This window comes from Mustela nigripes, chromosome 7 (assembly GCF_022355385.1).
Source record: "Mustela nigripes isolate SB6536 chromosome 7, MUSNIG.SB6536, whole genome shotgun sequence".
Classification (NCBI taxonomy): domain Eukaryota; kingdom Metazoa; phylum Chordata; class Mammalia; order Carnivora; family Mustelidae; genus Mustela; species Mustela nigripes.
The window spans coordinates 129,216,570-129,236,660 of record NC_081563.1 but is presented as its reverse complement, the minus strand read 5'-3'; the positions used below and the strand labels follow the sequence as shown (position 1 = coordinate 129,236,660).

Below are 20,091 nucleotides of genomic sequence, written 5' to 3'. Positions count from 1 at the left end.
CAGTATATTAAGGGTGGCCGAAAGGACGCGTGTGTTAGGACGCAAGCAAAAGAGGAGGACCAAAAGCTGTTTCTGGAAATACTTTTGATTACAAAAAATGTTCCACACGACCAGAGGTCCTTCACTTAATGATTGTATGGTTTCACACTTTGGGGTTGGTGGGCGTGTTTTGTTCTGTTTAGTTGCATGTGGAGGTAGTGGTGGTCCACAGTGTATTCAAAGCAGATCTGGCCAGGGCGGCCGCACGGGAAGACTGGCTCCAGCTCTGTCTTCCTGTTGGTCGCGACTCGAATTTGGTCAGTCCAGCGGGACTCTACCAAGGCTTTGAGACTCCACAAATTCCCATTTCAATTCTTAAATGGAGACTGCAACAGTCTCCACGAATCAAAAAAGCAATTTCTGGAAGAAAAGCTTAATCGTTTACCTGGTTTACCTTTGTGGTCAGCCGTGGTTTTCATCTGTGGTTTAGTTCCGGCTACGTGACGGAGTTTCTCAGTGGTAATCTCAGCATCATTCAGCTTTGCAGAAAGCTTTGCAGACTATTTAGCTAAAGATAGCAATGACAGACACAAGAGTGAACATTTCTGCCTTCTCAGTCTTTTACCTGTGGCTTTTATTATCTTATAAGCACTAATTATATAAAGAGGAAAAAAGAACACAGAGGTTAGATGGCTTGCCTAACATTATATTAAAAGAACTTGTTTCTGAATCATGATTTTGACTCTTAACTATTTTTATAGAGGCTAAACATGGTAAGTTCCTCACCTTTGAAAGCTGTCTTTTTTGTCTCTCTTTTTAACTCTTCCAAAAATTGAACATAGAAAGTATTTCCAGACGGTTAAATGGGACGGTCGTGCAGCTTCTCCTGTCTGGCCAGGGATAATTTTTATTTAAACAATAGATTCTGAGATATTATTTTGCTAAGCATTGATGATTTGCCTTTTATGTCTTTAACTGAGAACTAGTGTGCTTTCCTGTGGCTCCTTACCAATTTCACTCAAACCTAGTACAGTATTATAAAATGAGTACAGTTTAAGAAATATTCTTTCCTTCAAATCAGCCCTCTTTTCTTCCATAGTAAGTTCTTCAGTTATCCAGAGCTCACTGTGGAATGTGAAATTGCTTTGCAAACATTGCAGATGAGAATTCTGTGGTGCTTGGGGTCTCAGGAGAAAGCATTGCCTCTCAGAGGGAAATGAAATCCTTTAAAAGAATTGACCACATCCTCATTTATCTTCAGTCTGCCCTGCTGGCCAGCTTAGCAACAAAGGAGTATAGTTAGCAAACTGAAGCTTTAACACTTCCTTTCTTGTTGTTTGCAAAGAGCAAGTGATTGACTTCCCAGGGCTTTTCTGCCAGATTGTGGTTTCAGGGGACAGTTACCTGAGCTCTGACCCAGACCTGGAAGAGGAACCGGTAAAGCACCTCAAGCCATGGGAGAAGGCTGATCAAGCCATGGGAGAAGACTGAGCGCACTTCTGTTTCCTAATTCATTGTGTGTGGCATTAGGTTTTGCAAATAATCCCCTCACACATTGTCTCCCTCAACTCCAGCAAGGCCCTGCCTGTGGGTAGGCAGGATTTTAGGTGACTTCCATTTCTTCTGTAGTACAAATAATCTTGGTTTTGGAGTGGCTGGGTCATATGACTTTCCCTGAACCCTGCCCCAAACCTGCTTGTTGTCGTGTGATGAAAGTTGGGAGTCCTAAAAAAATCCAAACATAGGGGCGCCTGGGTGGCTCAGTGGGTTAAGCCTCTGCCTTTGGCTCAGGTCATGATCTCAGGGTCCTGGGATCGAGCCCCGCATCAGGCTCTCTGCTCAGTGGGGAGTCTGCTTCCTGCTCTCTCTCTGTCCATCTCTCTGCCTACTTGTGATCTCTGTCAAATAAATAAATAAAAAATCTTAAAAAGAAAGTAGGGAGTCCTTTGACTGCTTCTCCAGAGCTCTTTCTCCTGATGAGTCAGGAAAAAGGAACATTGATGCCACTGGGTCATTTATCCTGTCCGAGTGTTCATGCCTCTCCAAGGTCACATGACTGCTAGGACTTCCATCTGGGCCTTTAGCGAAGTAGTCTGCTCTCTCTCAGAAGTTAGAGGAGCACAAGCAGGGCACAAAGTCTCACTAACTCCTCTAGGGTGGCTATTCTTGAAAACTAAGCACCAACCGAGTTGTGTCTTGGAAGGCTTATCCAGGGACCTGGTATTATTTGACGTGGCATGTGTTTATTCTCAAATTATCATACACTGAAATAATTTTTCTCAGCCTCCCTCTGGTTGAAATAATCATTCATTTTGTGTTCATGGTGTCTGTTTCCCTTATAGATTGGAAGTCTTTGCTCTCAGGGGCTGTCTTACAGTGTGCTAGCCACTTGACTTGCATTGCCTCATGGACTTGTGAGGGACTCAGTAGGTTATATGCTGTGTCCCCACTTTAGGGATGAGAGGCTGGAAGCAGCCAGGAGTTACAGGACTTCATGTGGCTGCGGGGTTGGGCCTGCTGACTTCTGGGTCCGCGTAGTGCCTTCATAGCCTCTTCCATCCGTGTAGCCCCAGCACACGTACACTGCCTAGCACATAGCCTCCTCAGGAAGTGGTTTTTGAGTGCATGAGTGAATAGATTTTTTTTTTTTTTTTAAAGATTTTGTTTATTTACTTGACAGAGAGAGAGATCACGAGTAGGCAGAGAGAGAGGGAAGCAGGCTCCCCGCCGAGCAGAGAGCCCAACGTGGGGCTCGATCCCAGGACCCTGGGATCATGACCCGAGCCGAAGGCAGAGGCTTTAACCCACCGAGCCACCCGGGCGCCCCATGAGTGAATAGATTTAACAAGAAAACATTTAAGTGTTGTAACCTAATTTCAACTTTATCATCCTAATTGGCTTCTGTTTTATTGGCACATCTAGGGAAGGGAGTGGGTATTAAAGAGGAAATACTACTTCATGGGAAGTGTATCGAGTGAAAACCACCATTTTTATTCATTTCAAAGCAGTTCTCTGCCTGGCACCGTCGGAGAGGGCACCCTGGACTTGAAGCTTCCAAGACAGTTGGGGGGACTGTCATTTCTGACCTAACCACTCTGGCCAGGAGCCACCAGGGGCTTGACAAGGGTAGCAGCAGGACTGAGGTGGTCCCTGACCTCTGCTGCCCAACCCTGGACACGGTGCTGGGGACTCACACCCACATTCAGTAGCCTTCGCGATGTTGAGGGTAGCTGAAAAGTTTCATGTGACATTTAGGTATGACGCTAGCTTTCTTTTCCCTTGAAAGCTAAAGTGGTGATCATCTAATAAGAACGCACTCTAAGGGATGAGGACTGTGAGCCAGGAAATACACTTGATGTGATAACCTGGAGAAGTTTCCTGCTGTCACTGAAAGCCATGAGTGTATGAGATCAGGAATCCTATAGAACTTCCTGTGAGCAGAGGGGGAGATATTCAAAAGAACATTGGAATCAGAAGAAAATTCCCACTTAGGGCTTTTTTTGCTTGTTTGTTAAAGTTTATTTATGTTTTTTAGTAATCTCTACCCCTGCTCTGGGACTCAAACCCACCACCTTGAGATCAAGAGTCACACACTTTTCTGACCGAGCCCGCCAGGCACCACCACCACCTCTGCCACTTAGTTTTATAGATAAGGCGAGCAGTTGGGTGACCTGTCCTTTCTCGTCCTTAAATAGGAGTTTGCAGGTGCCCTTCTACCTGTGACTTTCACCCGGAGGGAGATTTCTTACCTCTCTACCCACATGTGTACACACATGCATGCAAACCTTCCCACACCTCTGGCCCCAAGCCCCTTGTAGTCACATACTCAGAAAAATGTTCTCTTGCCCACATTTTTGGAAACAGGACTGCTGACAGAGGCGAATAAAGTGAATCAAGTCATTGCTGGGGTGCTTTGTAATCTGTTCAGTGAGCTAGATATTCTTCCCCTCTCTCTCCGTGGTTTTTAGGCATTTAGTTCATAGTCTTCCTTATGTCTACTCACCCAGCAGGTGCAGGGGTTATCCTTAGGCATGCTGACACATGAAAAATGCTGATTCTTTCATTTTACAGATATTGGTTCTGATGGCATGATTCTAGTATATATAAATATCCACATTTTTCAAGCAGAGAGGCAAGTGTTCGGTCTTTTCTCAAATGGAAGGGGAAGTTGGTGGTTCTTCTGAAATCTGTTGGTCAGCATTTCCCAGTCCCCGTTCAACTGGATGTGTAAGATAAAGGAAAAGGCAGATTTTAGCCATCACTGTGTATTGGGGTAGCCCTGTCGACCCCAGTGCACATGGAAACCCTCCCCCGCCAACAAGGTGGGGCTTTAAAAAATACCAAGGTCTGTACCCCACCCCCCGAGGTTCTTATTTCATTAGTCTGGGAAATAGCCTGGGCATTATTAGGATTTTTTAAAAGCCTCGTAGATGATCTAATGTGCAGGCGTGGCTGCCGAACCACCAGTGTGAAGCAGGGTTGAATCATTATGCCATCTGAATTTATAGGTAGGAAGGATGTCTGTTGTTTTTCCATTTTATAAATGTAGAAGCAGTGCCTTCTTTGCCCTTCTCCCTCCCTTGCTGGGAGAACATGTCCTGATTTAAAATAGATTACAGTTAAATTAAAAAATAAAGCCATGGCCAGAGAGATTCAGCAGGCTTGCTCTATCCTCGAAGCCGCTCCCTCACACAGTAGGGAGGTGCAGAGGAAGAGGAAGGGGCTCCTGGCTGGCTCAGTGGGAGGAGCCTGTGACTCTTGGTCTCCTGGTTGTGAGTTTGAGCCCCACGCTGGGTGTAGGATTAATTTAAAAATAAAATCTTAAAAAAAAAAAGAAGAAGAAGAAGAAGAGGAAGGAGCTGTCATTCGGACGTCCCCATTTCTGGGCAAGCTGGCACCCCACAGTAACCAAGCAGCTTTATCAGGTCACAAGCAGTTAATTTCCTCTACGTCTTAACGGCTTTATCTGTGTCTTCACGCAAACCCCCAAAGGTAGGATCATTAAGGCTAGAAAGTGTCTTAGCCCTTCTGCACGCTAGTTTTTTGTTTTTGTTTTTACATCTTATTTCCTGTTTAGGTTGTAGTTCTTTTAAGACTTGGTTCTGTCACTGCCCAGAATTCTTATTCTCTGCTTCTGTGTTTTGTATTTTTAATTTGCTTATGAAAATGCTATTATAATGCCTCTGGGAATTTCTTCTCCTTCAGAGGCAAATATAATTACTGTGGTGCTGCTCGGCAGCAGCTGCTCCCTCTGCACGTGTGCGTATCACAAAATACACCTTTTCTAGCACCCATGAAAACTTTTTTTAAAGAGAATCATTTATATATTTAAACACACACACACATACACGTAATTAAGAAGCAAAATCAGAATTATCCAGAGTAATGATTAGAACTGGAGGTTCTTGACATAGGTCTTTGAAGTGTCAGTACTTTCAGAAAGGATCGATTTAGGACACGTTTGCATGTACAGACTGGGGACTTTGGGGCTGATTTCTGTAATTTCTGTAAAAAACAAAAATGTAATCTTGCTCTTAGGGTTCATGCCGGCACTGTTCATGTCTGTACAATGCAGGCTTGGTGTTTTTGTCAGGAAAGCTACTACTGAAAATGACAGAAAGCATTGTGTTCCTCGCTTTCCCTCTTAAGAGACTTCGTTCTCTTGCAGCGGACTCTCAGAGTTGTGCCCCTGTATTTATTAGCCGTAGATTCTTGGAATCCCTCTTAGTGTTGCTTGAAAAATATCTGAGTTGAAGGTTGTAGAATTCTCCGGTGCAAAAAGCGAATTTGAATAGGAAGTTTTAATTTTCATAGAATCTGCATGAATCCCAAAGGGGATTGGCGAGAGGGATTTTCATACTCTGAAAAAACTGTGCAGCACACTGGAGAGGTCACTAACCCAGACCTTAGTCGGGTCTCTGTTGTAGCTGTACCAGTTGTGTATGTGATGCCTTGGTGTCCTTACCTGGAAAAAAAAAAAAAAAAAAAGTTGGAGGGCCCCTTCATACAGACTCCTTAGGAAAAAGGCACCCACTTCACGCTCTCAAGGCCCCACTAATGACAGTAAAGAGGGGGTGTGCGTGTTCTCATGTGTGTGGCTCAGTGGCACAAACCCCAAAGAATGAAGAGAACAAGGAGTTGGAAGTCGGAAAGCAGACAGACCAGTGATACGGGGCCCAGCAGACCCAAGAAAACGGACTGCTTGATGTGGCCGCAGGGATAGCCGCTATCCCCTAGAACCCTCCAGAAGCTTGGGAAGTAGCAGTATTGGGTACTTCTGCAGATGAGAATGAAAGTGACAGCTACGATAAAAATTGGTTGAAAGGTGCTTAAAAAGCAGTCGGATACCCAGGTTCTTTCCCCATCCTGGCAGAGGACTAGAGACCTGATCACCCTCAGGGATGGTGAAACAGGGGCCCCTCAGCTTGGGGCTCCTGGCTGGGCCTGAGTGCTTCCAACCCCTCTCTTTTTCTGTCGCAGTGTGCTTGTATTGTAGCGAGGACTGCAACTTTCTGGCAGGAGGTTAAGACTAGAGTGCTCTGGGGACACCTGGCTGGCTCAGTCAGAGAGTGTGCGACTTGATCTAAGGGTTGTGAGTTCAAGCCCCACACTGGGGGTAGGGATTACTTAAAAAAAAAAAAAAAAAAAGTGTTCTCTGGGGAATCTGATTGGACCAAGAAGAAGGATCCTAAGATACTGGTGCTGGAGGCTCCTGAATCTGACTTCTGGCCAGAACACTCTGCAATGGAAAACCTCAGCCCAAGCCCTTGCAGTTAGTGCCCCACTCTTAAATGTAAGCAGTGAAAGGAGCACTGTGCAGGGATCAGACCAAACAAGGAGCAGCAGATGGAGAGACACAGGCGATGCTGGGAGAAGAAGAATGCAAAACAGCTGTCACACCTTCTCAAGGCTGAGGGGAAAAGGATTGCAAACATGAAATAAAAGAGTATATTGTAAGAAATGAACACTCAGGAAATAAAAATGACTTTTTAAAATAAAAAAAAAATAGCAGAAAGGAAAATGAAAAGAAGGTCTAGGGGGCCTGGGTGGCTACGTTGGTTAAGTGCCTGCCTTCTGCTCAGGTCGTGATCCTGGGGTCCTGGGATGGAGCCCCGAGTTGACTCCCTACTCAGTGAAGAGTCCACGTCCTCTTCTCCCTCTGCCTCTCCCTCCACTCGTGCGCACGTGCTCGCTCTCAAATAAAGAAAGTCTTTAAAAAAAAAAAAAAAAGATTGAGGATGTAGGCTCCCCCCTGAGCAGAGAGCCCTATGCGGGGCTTGATCCTAGGACCCTGGGATCACGACCTGAGCTAACCCACTGAGCCACCCAGGCATCCCCCCAAAAAAGATTGAGAAAATGAGAAAATCAGAGGACCAGGAGGTCTGACATCTAACTCGTGTTTTCTGTTCTCCAGAAAGAGAATGCGGAATACAGAAGGGAGGGAATCATCATCACAGTGATAACCTCTAGTCCTGCCCCCAAATTCTAGAACAGGCGCATACAAGTTTCTAGACTGTAAAGGTCAAACGGTCAACACAGTGGGCAAGCATAGAACTCAGAGTAGAAATGTGACATTTCCTGAACCAGGACAAAGTTCTTCATTTCCAGAAAGAAATTCCCAGTCACCTTCACGAAGAGCCGGATTGGAATGGCTTCTGATTTAACAGGTGTAGGTGGATTCTAGAAGGCAGTGGGGAGCACTCGCACAATCCTCAGGGAGAATTTTTTCCAGCCAAGCATTCTGTAAACCCTGGCACCCTGTGAATCAAGTGAGAACGAAAACAGTCAGATGTGCAAGGTTGCAAACACTTCCATCCCCCCCTGCCTAGGAAGCTATTTGCAAGAAGTTTTCCAGTGAGAAAAGAGGAGAAATGGAAGCCAGGCAGAGTGAGGTCTCCCGCTGGTGAGAAGTGAAGGGAGTCTCTAGGACGCCAAGGAGGGGAGACCGACCGCAGGACGGCGTCTGCGCAGCGGGCACCGGGAGAGCCCGTGGGATTGGAAGGCGCAGGACCGTCTCTGGGAAGACCGTGGAGAGAATGTCTCATGCTGGTGGACCTCCTAAGAGGGGCCGTGGGTGGCAGAGGGCATGGCGTTAGTCACGATGCCATATAAAACTAAGCAAAGAGAAACAAAACAGTCACTCTAGGGAAAAAGAACAACCAAATTATGCAGGAAAAGAAATCCTAACTTGGCACATTTCTCAGCTATGAATGAATAGTAATCTACGGAGTAAAGACTTCAGGGTAAATACTGAGGATGGGCCCCACAGTGGAAGTCTGTGGGTAAGGTGACGGAAGCATCTGGAACAGCTGTATGGGAAGTACGTACTAAAGTAATTGGCTGGAAGGAATGAAACTAGTTGCCGTAGAGAGTAGGACATGGGGGGAGGCGGGTGCTGGTTGTTTTTTGTTTGTTTTTAATTACGTTGTTGAGTTCTGCGGCTGGACAGTGAGTACATATAAAGCTGTAAGACCAATAAGAACAGAGACACTGGTTTATCATCTGGTCAACCTTTTTATTGATGGTTCAAATTTTTAGCTGCAGCAAAGAGCTGGTCCAGAATCCTGATTCTGCAGAAGATGATAGCTAAGAAAAATGCTTTGATAGGCCTCTGAGAATTGCAGAATTGATGACCTGTGCTGGTCTGAGCTGCCTTTTCTTTTCCCTGTCTAGATTATCCTCTTGACTTGAACCACAGTGAAACCTTCCTACAAACCACAACGTTTCTTCCTGAAGACTTCACCTACTTTGCAAACCATACCTGCCCCGAGAGGCTCCCTTCCATGAGTGAGTACAGTGCCCCCCACTTTTCAAACTGAAGTGTCTGGTTTTGTTTTGTTTTTTTTTTTATTAAAATGAAAAGAGTGTTCTCAATCTCTTAGGATGCCTCCCCTATGTGGAGAATAGAACGCCTCCCTACCATTGGAAACAGGAATTAGAAAAGCTACTTGTGTCCTCACCCTTCTTCAGCCCTTCTGCAAGGTTGCCTGTGTTCTTAGTGTCATTTTCTACCATATTTCTCAGTTTTCCCTTTGCATGTACCCCCTCCTTGATGACTTGGGGCCTGTTAGGACGTCCTAGAGAAAGTACAGGCAACCAGCTTTATCTTTTAGTATAAATCCCGTGCTGATTATACCTGATTTGGTAATACGGATGAACCTGACTTCTCCAAGCGTTGGTTCAGAATTCTGTGGTCTTGTCCTTTTGTTCTTGCCGTCTCCTGTATAATCTCAAGCAACGGCAGTAAGTCCTTCTATATTTTCGTGCCTTTGGGCTTTCACACAGGCCCCCTTCACTTAAGTTAGTGATAACGAGTGTTTGGGGTCTGGGCCGCATTACTTGGGATCATTGATGAGTGAACCGGGGCCCTGTGTCTGTGCTTGCCTCTGGAGCACGCAGAGAGGCTCCAAGTTCAGCCTCACTCTTTCCTCCTTCCTCTTTGAGTTCAGCTGCCATTCCACGGAGTCTTGATTTCTTGACTTGCCGCTTTACGCAGCACTAGTGATGAGCTGAGGTGCAGGGAGTTGCAGGCAGGGGAAGGGCCTCCCATCTCTGTGGAGAACACAGTCAGCTGGGAAAAAAGCACTGACCCTCCCTAGAGAGTGAAACCCTGGTCATACAGGGAAAACATGCTGTCACTTTCTGGCCTCTTAATTGTTTTTCTCCCCCCGCCCCCACTCTCTGTTTAGAGGGCCCAATAGACATAAACATGAGCGAAATCTCAATGGATGACATCCATGAAATCTTCTCTAAAGACCCAGCCATCAAGCTTGGAGGTCACTGGAAGCCTTCAGATTGCATGCCTCGATGGAAGGTAGGATGTGGGGCCACGCCCGAGGTGCTAGGAGGCCCGCCCGGCCTTCCCGGCCTTCCAAGCCACCGTGGGATTCACAGACTCTGATAATTTGGAATTTGCACCCTATGACCTGTTGCAAAGTATCTGCACTTGATGGCAACACTTCAAAGGCATGGGTTTCCCTAAGAACACTGTAGCCCCAGAAACGTGCATCGTTCCTATGACTGTGCAGGACCCTTTTGTCTTTACAGGAATACTGGCTAAGTGAGGGGGAGGGTTGGTAGGTCTCTTGGGCCACATTGGTCAAAGTCATCTTCACAAATTTATTGCTTCGTGCCTTGTCCGGCATTGTTGGCTGTTAGTTTAGTGCAGCAAAGAACGGTGCTCCCCAGCCCAACATAGACAGTTGCTTAGTGGTTTTCTGCATGATATGGTGGTCAGGAGGCCTCAGTGTGGACTGACCTGGCCCCTGACACTGGCCTGCGTCCATCCATTCTTGTAACAAGTATTTGTTCAGGTGCAGCTTCTGTGCCCGTCATGCAGTAAGCAAGGCAGATCTGGACTAGACGGGCTTTTCCAGCCCATCACTGGGATGTAAGGTCAACTTAATGATCAGCACTTTTTAAAAATGTATATATATAAAAGACAGATACATGTCAGAGTGTACTGCGTGTTGTCAGGGGAGTACTGTCTTGCGGAGTCCATTTTAGTTGTGTGCTCGTATCTGTGGGCACGTGTGTCTGGGTCATGGTGTAGAACGAGTGTGTGCCTCTGGGTTGTGGTTAGAGTGACTGATTCAGCCGGCCGGCTGTGTTACGCAGTGTGGTGCGTGCTTATGCCCAAGGGTCCGCCTGCTGGCATAGCTCTCCATGGAGTGGAGGTCGCAGATAAGGCAACCTTCTAGAATGCCCCGGGAGCTAGCTGGTCACTAATTCTGTGGCAGGGTCCTGCCGCAAAGCCGATGTTGCGTGCGTTAACGGGACGGCCTGTTGTGCGGTGACCCTCTCCAGGTGGCGATCCTCATCCCTTTCCGCAACCGCCACGAGCACCTCCCGGTCCTGCTCAGGCACCTGATCCCCATGCTTCAGCGGCAGCGCCTGCGGTTCGCCTTCTACGTGGTCGAGCAGGTGAGTGGCCCGTCCTGCTCTTTCTGAGACAGCAGTTCAGGGTGGTTTCAGCCAATCTGCCTTGGCAGACAGTGCCAGTGAAACTGAACTCTTAGGACTGAGCCCCGCAGAGGTGAGAGGGGAGCACAGAGCAGCTCTGGGCTTCTGGCTGGGGTGTTACTCGGCACCTACAGACTTGAGGGAGTCCAGGATGGAACTTTGTTTACCCTCGAACAAAGGCCCCTTATAAGGTGGTTTAGCTAGAGGTGCTTGGGTGGTGTCTTGGGTCTCCAGACCCAGGAAATTCCCCTTAAGATAAGGAGCAGTGGGGAGAAATGGCCATATTGTTCCTTCTTCCCTTTATGGGGCTGGATGCTCCTCCAAAGGCCTGAGAGGTCGAATGCCTGCTCTTACAACAGTCGTGGGAGAGAGGAGCCTGGGCCCGTTACCCTTCTTATTTCTAAGGAAATTGAGGCCAGATGTCAAGTGGCTTACAAGAGGCCGTGATGAACTGCGGGCCAGGCCTCGCTCTGGCCAGGTGATCTGTCCCAGTTGGGTTCATGAAGCTCTCCTTCAGGCTGCGCTGAAGCGGTGAAGACGGTGTTCCACGAGTCCTTTTAAAAAGACAGTTTTGCTGCTTTTAGGTTGGCACCCAGCCCTTTAATCGAGCCATGCTGTTCAATGTTGGTTTTCAAGAGGCAATGAAGGATCTGGACTGGGACTGTCTTATTTTTCACGACGTGGATCATATACCAGAAAGCGATCGGAACTACTATGGATGCGGGCAGATGCCCAGGCACTTTGCAACGAAGTTGGACAAGTATATGTATCTGTGAGTATCATTTCCTCCGGAAGAGGTTGACTCTAAAGGTGCTGCGAGGCGCAAAGATGGCGAAATCCTGTTAGCTCTGCCCCAGCGCACGGCGGCTGGCGGGGGGATGAAGGAGATGGAACACAGCCCCGGCGCGGGGCACTGTCGGGCAGGTAAAAAGGAATGGAGCCCTGCCCCGCGGGGCCGGAGGGATGGACCTTGAAAACGCCGCTGTGTGAAAGAAGCTAGTTACCAGAAGCCACATGTTGCATGATTGTGTCCCGTGACTTGTCCGGAATAGGCAAATCCATAGAAACAGAAGGAACAGCGGTTGCGTCGGGTTGTGGGGAGGAGGGGGAATGAGGATAATGGGTACAGGGCTTCTTTTGAAGGTGATGAAAGGTATTAAAATGGATTGGTGTTCGTGGTTGCACAACTCCACAAATATCCTAAAAACATGGAATTGCATGCTTTTTAAATGGGTGAATCGTTTGGAATGTACAGTTCTGTCTCAGTAAAGCTGTTACAAAACAAATCAGTTAGAGTAAGATGCAGTTGGCCACAAAGGTTGATGTGTTTCAGCGCGAGGGAGCATGGCAGGTGGTTGAGGGCGGTAGGCGCTGTGTCATACCGGAAGCAGTTGTCCAGTGCCGTGGTGGCCCTCCCCAGGGGAAGAATCCGTCCTTTGATTCCCAGATGACTCAGGCTGTATGTCTCCTTCTAGGCTTCCTTACACCGAGTTCTTTGGTGGAGTGAGCGGCTTAACAGTGGAACAGTTTCGGAAGATCAATGGCTTTCCGAACGCTTTCTGGGGTTGGGGTGGAGAAGATGACGACCTGTGGAACAGGTACTCCCCTCTTCCGGTTTCCAGGGCCTTCTAGAAATGCTGCCTTGGGCTCCCCAGACAGCACCACACAGATAGGATAGGGTGCAAGCCATGTAGGTAATGTGATGTGTTCTGGTAGTCATGTTTAAAAAGGTTAAAAAAAGAACTTTGAGATGAAATTCATTTTAACATATTAATAAAACATGCCAACAGTATATTTATCACACTATGTCAAAAATAATATCCACCCAACATATAATCAATATGAAATATTAATGAGATATACTTCACATTTATTTTTTCTCTTACTATACCTTTGAAATCTGGTACATATTTTACAGTCAAAGCACATTTCAGTGAAACCTCCCCAAACCAGAGATCACGTATTAGTGACAGGAATATCCAGATTTATCTGTTCTGTTGGATAAGGCTTATATTATACAAGTTTGTGAGAATGATGCTATATTTGAGTAGTATAAACTAATCTCTTTACAGAATGAGTAAGTAAATAGTAACCTAAAAAGGAACAAGTAAGCAAAACAATCTCCATCTTGTATCTGTTGACTTTCTCGGTGGGTTTTAAAAACGGAAGTTACTTGTTGCTTTAATTACAAAGTAATACTTGCTGGTAAAAACTCAGATAATAAAGGTGCATAAACCAAAGGGTATAATTCTTAATCCCTGTCGCTGTGCTATTTTAACAGGGCTTTTCTTTCTCTACTTCTTTGTATTCAAACACAAACAACCCAGACCCATCCCTTCTCCTCTTCCAACCCTGTTAACAGGGATAGAGCCACTTTGTTATCTTTAACAATTGCGCGACATTCCTTTATGGAGACGCATGATATTTTATTTTAATCCTTTCCTCTTAGTGAACATTGTTCATAGTTTCGAACGCCCTTGTTCACGTGTGCAGATATTTCTTCAGAATCAATTCCTAGCTGTGGAACTACAAAGTCAAGTAAATGCTCTTTTTACATTTGGATAGTTACCAGAGTTTCCCTCCAAAAGTGATCACAGAAAGATTTCAAGCAGCCGTGCGTCAGCATTCCCGCCTTCTCACATCACCGCCCACGTTGGTTGTAGATAAGCTTTTATGTTTTGCCACATTTCAGCCCTTGGCTGCTGTACTGGACAAAAGAGCTCCAGATAATTCTTTCTCAATCTGAGAGGTACAAATGGCATCTCATCCTCTTAATTTGGGTTTCTTAGGAACCTAGTAAAGATGAACAGCTTTTCGATAAACGTAACTGGTTTGACCGGTCCTTGAATCCAGTTGAACTCCCCCAGGACATCTGTCATAATTCTCCACTCGTGCTCTCCCCAGCTCAGCAGGAGCCCTTGGCGCAGGAACAGGGGACAGGAGCCCCCGGCGCAGGGATGGGGGAGCTGGTTCTCCCCAGTGCCCTGCACCCTTCCCAGGCGACTGTAGACCTCTCTGTATTTACCAAACTGGAGAGAGAACACGTTTCCCAAAACAAAAGGAGAGTATAATTTGGAGTCAAGCGGAGGGTGTTGAAATAATACTCTGCCAAGCTTTAAAATAGTGATGATGACCATGGATTCCATGTCGATACCCAGAGTCTGCCTCCACGTGCTACTTCTTACAGCCCAGTCAAGTGCCCAGCAAATCCAGCTTGGGAAATTCTGTCTTCATCACATGAAGAATAAGTAACTGGACACCTCCTTAAGTTCTGCTTTCCTCCTAGTATTGTGAAGTTTTACACGGAGATTAGAGGATGTCATACAAATTAGTTCATCTCCCTGACGATGGGGGAGTAGACAGTCATTAAAGTTCATAAGCAGGGACAACACAGTACAACTCGGACTTCACTGACTTGCTTTGTGGTAAGCTGTGGACAGGAAAGGCGCTGCCCACCAGGGAGAAAAGCACTTTTGATAGGACCCAGACAAGCCGGCAGAGGGAGCGTTTGTGTGCACTCACCTACAGGGGAATGAACGCTCACTGTTGCCCCCGTCCCTGAGAGCCTATGTCTCACCTTACTCCCAAGAATCTTGCCTTTTGCCTTTCAAAAAGTTTTGGTATCATAGACCTCTTTTCTAAAGCCGTGAACTTACGCAGGGGCATGGGCGATTGAACATTTAGATGGAGAAGTTGTTCTGCTTTTCAGCCTGGGGTTTCTCAGCCTTGGTGTGGGTGTGGTGGTCTGGGGTACTTGAACATGGAATCTGAAAGCCCAATGTCTTTGTCTGGGACAGAGTACAGAATGCAGGCTACTCTGTGAGCCGGCCAGAAGGTGACACCGGGAAGTACAAGTCTATTCCTCATCACCACCGAGGAGAAGTCCAATTTCTTGGAAGGTTGGTGCAGTTTGTTTGTTGTTCTTACACATCATCCTCTATACTTTGCGTTTGCAGATGTCCCAGAGCATATCATACTCCGCCCTCGTCTTACTCCCCGCCTTCTCTCCAGGGTCCTGGTCTGGCTGGGTTGCAGTTTCTAGATAGGTTTTCATGTACCTGTGAGGCGGGCGTTTGTGTGAAAGCAGATTATCGGTGAACGATTTGATCACAGATCTTTGAAGGAAATCACTCTTTTGGCCTCTTAAGCTTCATGGTCTCCTCTGTAGCCTTCAGGGAGTTGGAGAAAGATCCACTCAGTTCAAGGTCCCATGTAGCTTACACTGACAGGGCAAAGCAGAGTTGGCTCCCCTTTCTGTGAGCTCCGGTTCAGGAAGGCTACCCCTGAGCTTCTGTTCATGTGGGCACACTTGATCAGGAAGTTCCATTCTGGGATCATGGGGGCATGTGGATGGAGAGACAGCTCTGTGTTGAGTGCCTTTGTGTCTTGCTCACGAGGAGGAGGACTGCTCTCCGGACCACCAGTTCTGATTGCATGAGCTCTGTTGTCAGGGGCGTGAGAGGGCACGGAATGCAGACCCGACCTTGCTCACCTGGTGTATTTTTAATATCTTAACTCCCGTTTCCCCGTTCCGTAACCTTACCTTGGGCCAACCATTGAACAACGGAAGCCTTGGTTTCCTTGTTTGCTTAAGGAGCGGTGCATTAAATGAAATGAGGTCATAAACAAAGCCCCTGGCATGAAGTAGGAGCGGTCTCCAATAATAACCTTCAGCAGGGAGCAGCTGGGCGGGGTGGGCTTGTCCGCCGGCCGTGGGATGCCGGAGAGCTGCCCTGGGTTGCCGGAGAGCTGCCCTGGGTTGTGACCCGTGTGTGGGCTGCCCTGCTCTGTCCTCCACCATGAGGGCGTTGGGCCCTCACTCAGAGCCGCCCTCTGTTCTCTGCTCCAACAGGTACGCTCTGCTGCGCAAGTCCAAAGAACGGCAAGGGCTGGACGGCCTCAACAACTTGAACTACTTTGCAAACATCACGTACGACGCCTTGTATAAAAACATTACTGTCAACTTGACACCCGAGCTGGCTCAGGTGACCGAGTACTGAGATGAGGAGAGAACCTATGTTTGCTTGACCCACCGCCACCAAGAAAGCAGCCTGGGGAGAGGTCTTGGGGCTCCACACAGGAAGAGAAGAGAAATACGGCGTCTGGTGAAGGGTCACAGGGTTCGAGGAGAAAATGTGAACAGAGTACACGCACAAAACGCCTTCATTGTGGCTGGGAACATCCTTCATCAGGACTGGCTTTCTGTTTCCACAAGGCGGACGTCGGTCCCGCTGCTTGTCTCCCCCGGTCTAGAACCCCAGCGTCGCGTCCCCGCCGGGATCTCCAGGATAGGAACCGATGTCCGCCAGAGTCCCGGCGCTGAGCCTGTTCCTACGAATGACCTTTGGAGCTTCTCGGCCTTCAGAGCAAAGAGGCAACCCCACCACAGGGCAACTGTGTTTTAGGAAGAGCAAGTGAAACACCACACACCATTCTTCTCCATCTCTGGTGTTCTCTTTGGTTTCTTTTCTTTCTTTTTTTTTTTTTTTTTTAATTACCTGCTTTGGGTGGGGATTGAGGGTGGGGGGAGGGAGTGGGGAAGATAAATAGACCTGTAACAATCGCTTCTTGAAGAAGTATAATTGTAAATAAGCCATGTAAAATGCCTTTTTTAAATTTAATTTTATAGCTGGCTCCAATTCAAACAGGATTTATATATATTAGATCACTCACTTGGTTGGCAAATGCAGGGACTCCGTTAAAATGCAGTAGCAGGCTCTCCCTTCCCAGATGTCTATCACTTTGGAGGGGAGTGGGTAGAGGGCATGTCACAAACAGATGGGAACAGTCCAGTCTGTCACTGGTCGCTGACTCCTGTCCCCTCCCTCTCTCTTCCAGAAGTCTTGCTCTTGACTTTGCTGTGGACTCTGTTTCCCTGTTGGGCACATACACTCTCATCCCAGGCTTCTGCTAAACAGGACCTCTCCCTGCTCAAAGCAGACCCCTTCAGGGGGCCTCCTGTGCACACGCCCCTGGATCTCTGGACTTAAGTTTTTGTCCTTTCGTTACCGAGAGTGGTGGGGTCAGGTGGGTGGGTTTTCTGCCTCTTCTGCCCCCCCCCTTTTTTTTTTGCTCTTGTGGAACTTGGCCACAATTCTGAAATCTGTGCCTAAATTATCAACTAACTTCAGTGATTCCTCTGAATTTTTCCCTTTTTGGTTTCTGGGAAGATTCTTCGTCAACATTGTGAACTAGTTCATAGAACTAATGAGCGATGGACTGAAGCAGTCAGCCAGGGAGCAGGTGACACTTGGGTGCTGTGGCTCAGCTGGGGGCCAGGGTGAGGCCAGTCCGAGCTGTGTGGGTAGACCGAGCTCCTGGATGCCAGGACCCAAGCCTGAGTGCTGGGCTCACACCCCGTGCACTTCTTGAAGTTAGATTCTAAATTGCCCTTGAAGTTGTGCCTCTCTGTTTTTCCCTGAGCCAGATCCCTCCATCCATAGTCCCTCTTGGCTTCTGTAGGATTCTGAACAATGCCAGTCTTTTCCTCTCCTTTTCCATAAAGCATATTTATATATTGTGATTAGGAGTACTTTCTGAAAAGTACTTCATATTTTTTTTAATTGCCTTGTTTGCCTTCAACTTCCTTAATTTTCATGGTTTACATGGATGTGTGTGTAGGGATATATTTGTGTATATACGTGTGGGTTTGGGGTTTTCTCCGTTGCATGTGTTGGTTCCGTGGACATATGATCCCCACAGGCTGTGGGAGTGATTGGCCAGGCCTTGTTTTTTGTTCATGCTTTTGTTCTTTGGAAGAATAGAGCGGTGTTGTAGAAAACCGACTTGCATTACAAAGCTCTTATCGGCTCATATGAGAGAGCAGGTTGCTGCCCTTGAAGATGCTGGTAAGTTGTATCATGTGTTTTTAAAAGAATGTTGAGCATCTCATGCTTTAAAAGACCTTCATGAGGGAACATTCCACACAGGAGCTCACTTGGTTTTCCTTTGAAGTCCGGTGCGCAGAGCAATAAAGATTTCTTCCCCCTTTTCTGCCATCTCCCCTCAGGCCTGTGTGCTGGCCTTGCCTCTGCCCCTCCTCCTGTCCTCTCTCAGCCCCGAAGGCCCTGAGCCCCCCGAAGGCTTTCCGGGGGACACAGCCATGAGGTCATTTGGAAGAATTTGCCAGAACAGAGCGATCCTTGGTGAAGGATGTCGTGTGTGTACACGGCCGTGTAGTAAAATGGTCTTGTTCGAAGCTTTTCACGAACATACCTGCCACCAAGAACAAAACGTTGGCAAAAGGCTACACAGCTGATTTTAAAAAGAAAACGCCGATTTGAGGCCAAAAGGAAGGTGTCTTTTCACTCCTTGAGGTAGGGTCACTGAAATTACTTTGCGATCATGTGTGAGTTTGTCTTGTGAGTGGAGACACCCTACTGCGCACCGCCCCGTCGTTCCCCCGCCACGCTATCGTGTGGGAAACGTGGAAGTTACAGACAGACAGCCAGGCCCGTGAGCTGTTAGTGGTGTGAGATTCCCATGTTGAACAACAACAACAAAAAGAAACGGATAATAAGAACCAAATGTGACCTTGCGTGTATTTTGGCAGCTGAAATTCTTTCAAGGCTACTGATGGGTGACCTGTTCAGTCAGTCCCGTGTCAGCTGCGTGCAGGGAAACGTTTGTCCTTTCACGCTGGTTTTCTGAGCGAGGAGTTAACTGCAAAAATACTCCTTTTGACGTGACAGGGGCTCCTGTTGGAGCTCCTCTGTCTACCACAGTCCAGAGTAGCTGAGCGACAGCCGCCTGTCCCGACCGTGCCCGCTCTCCGTGGACGATGGCGTTGAACGGAGCTAGCTAGCTTCCTTCCATCACGACGTTTTTTTTGAGCTTGCTCTTATGTTTTAAGAGGTGCCAGGGGTACATTTTTGCACTGAAATCTAAAGATGTTTTAAAAACACTTTTCACAGAAATAGTCCTTTGTCATTACATTATTTACTCATGTGTTTGTACATTTTTGTATGTTAATTTATGGATGATTTTTTCAGTAAAAAATACATATTCAAGAACCAAACCTTGGTGGTCGTCTTTCTTGGCCTAGATCAGTCTGGCTTCTAGGAGGCCTTTCCCCTCTCTTTCTCACGGAGTTCAGCGTCTGTGTGGTCCTTCAAGAAGCTTGCGGCTTCCGCGTGGCTGGGCTGGCCCCGGGTGCTCCCGAGAAAGACTGCCCGCCTGAGCCCAGGCACCAGACCAGCTGAGGGACAGCCTCAGCCGATGGAGCAAAAGCACTAAACCCCACCGTGCCACCCAGGCATCTTCCCACACTTGGGTTTTCTTTCCAGAATGGGCCCAGGAGATGCCCATCGAGTCAAACAAGACACCTGGGCAGGGAGAGGAGGAAAGGAGTTGGGAGTTTAGATCCAGAAGTTCCTCTGGGGTCTGTCCAGGGTTTGCTGTCGCCTGGTTCCGCTTGGAGACTGTGATCATAGCTTCTGTTTGTTGAATGTTTACCGCTCACTGGTATTTACTGAACGTAAAGTTTTGTGTCCAGGTGCTAGGAATATAATGATTAGCAAAAAGGACAGGGTCCGTGGCCTCATTGAGCTTACTGTCCTCTTTCCCCACAGCCCCAGTGGAGGGGATGATTAAAATTACCACTGGGGCGCCTGGGTGGCACAGTTGGTTAAGCGTCCGACTCTTAATTTTGGCTTGCGTCACGGTCTCAGGGTTCTGGGATCAAGCCCTCCATCTTGGACTCCCCAATGTCCCTCCCCATTCCCCAGAAAAGAAAAATACAATCTTTAAAAAAAAAAAAAAAAAAAAATTAACAACCACAAAGAGTGCTGCAAAGGACATGGCTGCTGACCACAGGCGTATGGCGTGGAAGGGGTCCCTGGCGGGAGGTCAGTGAACAGTGGGGTTGTGCGGGACCAGCAGGTTACCGGGCGAGCTGCAGGACCGAACACTGCTGGGCCGGTGCAAGGGACGAAGGGCTGCCCCGGCCGCAAGGTGGATGAAGCCAAATGCCTGGTAGGGCCTTGTGTGCTCAGGTAAGGAGGTTGGGTTTTATCCTTAGAACCTTGTGACCTTGAGAGTTGCCACCAGGCGGGGCTGTGTGATGTCATTAAACGTAATCTTACTGGTTGGCTTGGGCTGCAGAGAAGCAAAAGAGAAGGAGGGGGACCAGGTTCAGGGCGCACAGTCACA

General features: G+C 47.6%; 1 protein-coding gene across 2 annotated transcripts in view; it reads left to right on the top strand.

Moving 5' to 3' along the window:
• The window catches only part of B4GALT5 (beta-1,4-galactosyltransferase 5), a 92,762-nt gene extending 73,804 nt beyond the window's left edge, over positions 1-18,958 (top strand). For both annotated transcript variants that reach the window (XM_059407211.1, XM_059407210.1), the window contains exons 3-9: positions 8,653-8,766; positions 9,669-9,793; positions 10,786-10,902; positions 11,526-11,713; positions 12,417-12,539; positions 14,739-14,840; positions 15,794-18,958. In XM_059407211.1, coding sequence (XP_059263194.1) covers positions 8,653-8,766; positions 9,669-9,793; positions 10,786-10,902; positions 11,526-11,713; positions 12,417-12,539; positions 14,739-14,840; positions 15,794-15,941 — 917 coding nt within the window. In that variant the 3' untranslated portion in view covers positions 15,942-18,958. The remainder of the gene's footprint in view (positions 1-8,652; positions 8,767-9,668; positions 9,794-10,785; positions 10,903-11,525; positions 11,714-12,416; positions 12,540-14,738; positions 14,841-15,793) is intronic.
• Positions 18,959-20,091: the final 1,133 nt, after the last annotated feature.